This window comes from Emys orbicularis, chromosome 4, assembly GCF_028017835.1.
Source record: "Emys orbicularis isolate rEmyOrb1 chromosome 4, rEmyOrb1.hap1, whole genome shotgun sequence".
In the NCBI taxonomy this organism is placed as follows: Eukaryota; Metazoa; Chordata; order Testudines; family Emydidae; genus Emys; species Emys orbicularis.
In genome coordinates, this window is record NC_088686.1 from 12,831,742 (window position 1) to 12,837,741 (window position 6,000).

A 6,000-nucleotide genomic window follows, 5' to 3' on the forward strand; every position below is an offset into this window, starting at 1 on the left:
TGCACATGAACAATCACTCGAAGAAGAAAAGACAGTTACCTTTTCCATAACTGGTGTTCTTTGAGATGTGTTGCTCATGTCCATTCCATATCCCGCCCTCCTTCCCGTCTGGCAAGAAGGAACTAAGGGTGCGGGGAGCGCACAGCGCCCCTTACACCGCACCATAGCGGTGACACTCCAGGGGTCGCTCCCCTACGGGCACTACTAAGGGAAAAACTTCCGGCACCGGTGCACGTGGTGAGCACGCACACCTATTGTGGAATGGACATGAGCAACACATCTCGAAGAACACCAGTTACGGAAAAGGTAACGGTCTTTTTTTATAAGGAGCACAATTCTTGCTAATCTACCATAATTAAAACACCTTGGATTAAATGGAATTTAATAAGAAACTTTGTATTTTGAAGGGAAAAAAGGTGGGTTTTGGCTATCTGTCTTGGATGTAACCCTACTTAGTATAGCATTGTGGAAGTGCATTATTGGTTTGCATGTGATGTTGCATTATCGTTTCTTAAAATCACCATCGTAAAGTAACTTTTCCCCACACTCTTAAGATGAACTAGACAACATGAACAGCACTGAGAGAATCTCCTTTCTACAAGAAAAACTACAGGAAATCCGAAAATATTACATGTCCCTGAAGTCAGAAGTAGCAACAATAGACAGAAGAAGAAAACGATTAAAAAAGAAAGACAGAGAAGGTAACTTTCCAGTTTACACTCAGACCTCCCTCTCATGAAATGTCTGTTTTAAACATGTAGACCCCAAAACATTACATTTAATTGACAACATTTTCTGCAGCCGTTATTTTAACTTTTTGGGAAAATGGTTACTATACGAAGTTTAACTTGTCTTCTATCCATACAGGATAAAATTAGAATCCACAGCATGGTTTGTTTTTCAAATTTCGTACATATAATAAATTAAAATCTTGAATATATAAAATTTCACTTTAAAAAGGCAAGGATCTGGCCTTCGTAATGTACCCTGGATCTGGGTTTTCACAAGTAGCATAACAGATTGACTTGTCCCTTTATGATTTAAGGCACCGAAATGATAAGGTTAGCTATCCAGCTTATGTAAACAGAAGAGAAGAGTAATGGGCAAAAATAATCTGGATCAGTTTCATAAGGCTTTTTGTAGTGAAAGTAAATCTTATTTTTAATCCAGTAATATTTACTCATCTCCATGGTATCTGAGTACAGTATAGAAACATAAAGAAACTAGAGTAGTTCTCTAAAACATTAAGGCTTTGAACTTACTAGTCGACACATGAGGAATCCACTTGTATTTTTTTATAACAGGACTTTGAGAGGTCTTCCTGTACTGCTACTTCTCCTCCATGCCTATTTTAAATAAATAAATGACATTAATACTCATTAAAATGAGCAACTAGTAAGGACACTATGTTGAGCCAGGGATAACGGGTGCAGGTACGATGTAAGCTTCTACACACAACTCTGTTGATGTACCTCAAACCTGACAGGCCTCACTTGGGATCTATTAAGTTGTTTTGTGTGTGTACAGACACTAGATCTGATATCTAAGTGAGCCTCCAGTGTGAAGGATACTTTGACAGTCTCATAGACTCAGAGACTTTAAGGTCAGAAGGGACCATTATGATCATCTAGTCTGACCTCCTGCACAACGCAGGCCACAGAATCTCACCCACCCACTCCTGTAACAAACCCCTAACCTATGCCTGAGTTATTGAAGTCATCAAATCGTGGTTTAAAGACCTCAAGGTGCAGAGAATCCTCCAGCAAGTTACCAGTGCCCCACGCTGCAGAGGAAGGCGAAAAACCTCCAGGGCCTCTGCCAATCTGCCCTGGAGGAAAATTCCTTCCCGACCCCAAATATGGCAATCAGTTAAACCCTGAGCATGTGGGCAAGACTCACCAGCCAGCACCCAGGAAAGAATTCTCTGTAGTAACTCAGATCCCATCCCATCTAACATCCCATCACAGACCATTGGGCATATTTACCTGCTAATAATCAAAGATCAACTAATTGCCAAAATTAGGCTATCCCATCATACCATCCCCTCCATAAACTTATCAAGCTTAGTCTTGAAGCCAGATATTTCTTTTGCCCCCACTACTCCCCTTGGAAGGCTGTTCCAGAACTTCACTCCTCTAATGAAGTCTGGTGCTGATGTCCTGCTTTATGTATTTACAGTGTCTCATACAGGAGCATCCATGTCATCTGCTTCATCAGACACTGGGATGAGTCCGTCATCATCTTCTCCTCCCCAGAATGTGCTTGCTGTAGAATGCAGGTGATACATATTTCTCTGCCTTGTCAGCAGTTTGCTGCCATGGACATAAATCCTGAAATATAACCACAAAAAGCACTCAACTGGTTTGACATTGCCAAGTACATTCTGTACACTTCCACTGCTGGACTGTATCTTTTTTCTCCCTCCTGTTTTTTTATTTTATTTTATTTTTATTTTTACTGTTGAGAAATTAAGCTCATTGGTAACTGAAGGTTTGTAGGCACCGTCTGACATGTTTGTCATCGTGTTTATTGTTTTTTTGTTAATACAGAGAAAGGGCACTTATCAGATTTGAAAAGTTATGTCCAATGAAGCATTCAGGTGTTCTAGGAAATCATAGAAAAGCAAGTGCATCAAACAGACATCAGAATATTATCAAACAGAATCAAGTTACTGCTGCACTTTCACCCAGCTTGTATGCTAACCCTTGGTGAGTAGTTCCTCTTTGTGGAAGCACTTGCTATACAGAACTGCCAAAGTATGTGTTCAGCAATGTGCCCAGTTTTAAAGATGTAAATGGGACAAAATAAATTGTGAAAGGAAGTGTAGTTGACTGAAAACTACAGTTGTAATAAGTCTTCCACTTTTTATAGGATTTTTGAGCACACAATTATGCAAATATTTTAATGTTTATTAATGTTTACAGTGGAATTGTGAATAGGTTTTCAGTGGACTATCTTATCCCTTGACAAAAATATTTTGTCTTTTTTCTATGTAATTTCAGAGTTTTTATTTTGTTACAAAAAGACGAAAAATGAAATATATAACAACAATGAAGTTATTTAACAAGATTTCTAAAGCTGAATTTTTTTGTGTAAAATAAGGTATCTTGCAACTTGTTAAATATATTTATTCAGACATTGGATGTTGTATTTTTATGTATTTTTTAAAATATTAATAAAATTGGAAAAAAATTCTAGGTTAGTTCACTCTTTTGAAAAAACATACCTATCAGTTGTAGCTCTTACAGGAGGTTTTATCCAGTAGCCATGCCTGTATGTGCAGTGGGTCTGTTTATTCTTCCACAATGTAGAACTGTAATCGGGCATCTGGATTAAACTATAACCTTGTTTGGAAACTTTGGCAGTCCTAGTACTTATGTTGTTTTGAGGAACAAATTTTATTGGGTTGCCCTTAAGATGCTTTGTCACAGTTTTTATGTTTGCTATACTGCCGAATGAATTTATATCTCCCAAAGTTGAGATGCAACAATAAAGTAAAGCAACTGTGTATACTTTGTCTGTGGATTGTCCCACGGGCTGATGCAGTTTGTAAATAACTCTTCCAAAACCATGTATTTAAAACAGTTCGCATATACATTATGTATAAAAGTGATTTTTTTATCAATTTTTTATTCATGTTTGTACATTGAAAGGGGTTTTAACCCCTCTTTCTGTGTTTAAAATGCTGTAGAGTAATAACATAGATGCTCTAGACTGTATATCAGGATATTATGGTTCACACCGCAGAAAGTCAGAGCGAAACACTAGTGATGGGGGTAGCATTACTAAAATTGATGTTTCTTGAAACTTCATTTTACCACATTTGTCAACTTGTGATTCCAATTCCTTCCATTTTCGCAGAGAATTAAAGAAAAAGTACTCTTGTAAAATGCACTTTTCCGTCTTTTCTTAAGCAAAGCATAACTATTTCAATGTAAGATAAAATGGAGTTCATTAGAGAGCATTAATAAAGGCCATGTTTTAAACATAGGCTTTATATTTTTTTATTTAAATGATTGTTCTTGTAAATCTACTGACATCTAAACAATAGAAAAATCAAACTTTGTTAAGTGTTGTAAAAAATGTTCAGAGCTAACTTTCACTGTTAATTTTATATTAACTATGAATAATAAATAAAAATAATACTCATTTATTAAGGAAAATAACACGGGTCACATATTTTCTCAAATTAACTTCCATGCTTAATATTTGCAGAAGTAAATCTTAAATGTTGAGTGTAAATAATTCCATGTATTGCTCTTGGATAAGTTTACATCTTGTGAAAATATTTAGCCTGTGTCTAAATACTACCACCATTTCTCTAGAACAGCTAGAAAGATTTTGATGTAAATCACCATTTCAAATGTTGCAATGGATGAGCCTCTAACATTCTGTACTATAGCATAATTGTTCAAAATGAACAACTTGACTGCTTCTCCTTCACCTTTGACTGGCGAATATATGGCCGGGAAACTCTGAAAAGGTGGGTAAGGCAGCCATTCAGTGCTTGAATGTTAATTAGGAATTTCGTTTTTGCAGACTAAAAAACGGGTAAAAGAAAGAGGGCTTTTCTTCTTTTCCTTCTACTGTTTACCATTGGTACTATCTCTAGCATGTATTGCTTTTCTAGTCTGCCTGCTAGAAGAGAGATATCATTTGGCTAGACTACCCAAATACCTGTTTCAGTAGATGTCTAAAGTTTTCTATCGGAATTATTTTTCTCTTTTTTTTTTTTTTTTTTTTTTTTAAAGGCTACTAAATGTTCAATAGGAAACAATCCTGTAACAGCAGGGAGATGGACAAGATGATCTAGTAGGCCTTTCATTTCCAGCTTTGAGTACAATTCCTTTCTCCTCCTTCGAAAACAATTGTTAAATATCTTTCATTGCCTTAAATAAATCTGGTGAAGAAGACAGTGATTATGGCTGGTATTAAAATAACTATCTAAGCAGTTTTGATACAGCTAATAATGATGCTTTACTTTCTGGTTGTGCTAGAGGATTTTTTGGCAGGGTTATTCTTCCCTTCTCATCTCTCCCACTCTCATCCCAAAACTATATACTTCATTTGGAAGATATGTCAAGAGAGAAGATTGGGTCAAATTCTGCTTTTTTACATCAGTTGAAGCTCCATTTCAGTTGACAGAATTGCACTACTCCTAGCAGCAGAATTTGGACCTTTTATGTAGCTGAGCTACCAACAAGAGCCACTGAAGAACAAGTAGGCACATTAGAAAACTGCTGTTGTGATGCAAGATAGCTCTAGGAACTGAAGATTGAATTGGTGTAAATCTGAAAGATTGAAAATGTTCTAGGAATGTGAATTTGAACCAATATTCAAAGCAGAAGGTTTGTTTCTATCTTGAAATAGGTGTCTCCTTTCTTCCTCTGACAGCTAGTTAATATTCTGTTTCATTAATGTAATCAAAAACACTTAAATTTCTCCAGACCCTTAAAGGGACTTATTGTAGAGAAAGACTCCATGCTTCTGTTTTTGTTTCCACACAAATGTTGTAGGAGCTATTTCATGTTCTAGCATTAATGATTTTAAAAAATAGTTACAAATGTAAGTTTGTTTATCAACATCCTGTTAAACCTTTTTCCTGTATTTCCCTTCCCACCACCAGTGTTTGTCCAATGTATCTGACAGTAGCTGTCTCTTGCCTAACCAATCTGAATAGAGCAGAGATGTTCAGAATAGGGACAAATTGCGATTTCACAAGCACTGAATTGTCAGTGCATAAAGTGAGGAGGTGGCCAAGACAAAAGAGAAAGTTACACCCACTTACTTAATAATTAGTAATGAAAGGAAATTGTGTTAAGGGAAATTAAGAGCACATATTTCAGCAAAATATAGTGTCTTTAAAGTTTCCCTAGACATTGGCCCTTTAAATTAAAGAACAACTGCAGAGCAGCAAAGCTGATGGTGTCACTGCTTTACAGTAGTGGCATTAGTACTTACAACATGTTCCATTTGAGGATCTTGAAGTGTTTTAGATAG

The 6,000-nt window shown here is 36.4% G+C and overlaps 1 protein-coding gene across 1 annotated transcript in view; it reads left to right on the plus strand.

The window, feature by feature from the left end:
• Positions 1-3,874, plus strand: part of ARID4A (AT-rich interaction domain 4A) — a 66,241-nt gene extending 62,367 nt beyond the window's left edge. Inside the window, exons 24-26 of the mRNA XM_065402696.1 lie at positions 555-701; positions 2,179-2,278; positions 2,550-3,874. Coding sequence (XP_065258768.1) covers positions 555-701; positions 2,179-2,278; positions 2,550-2,712 — 410 coding nt within the window. The 3' untranslated portion in view covers positions 2,713-3,874. The remainder of the gene's footprint in view (positions 1-554; positions 702-2,178; positions 2,279-2,549) is intronic.
• Positions 3,875-6,000: the final 2,126 nt, after the last annotated feature.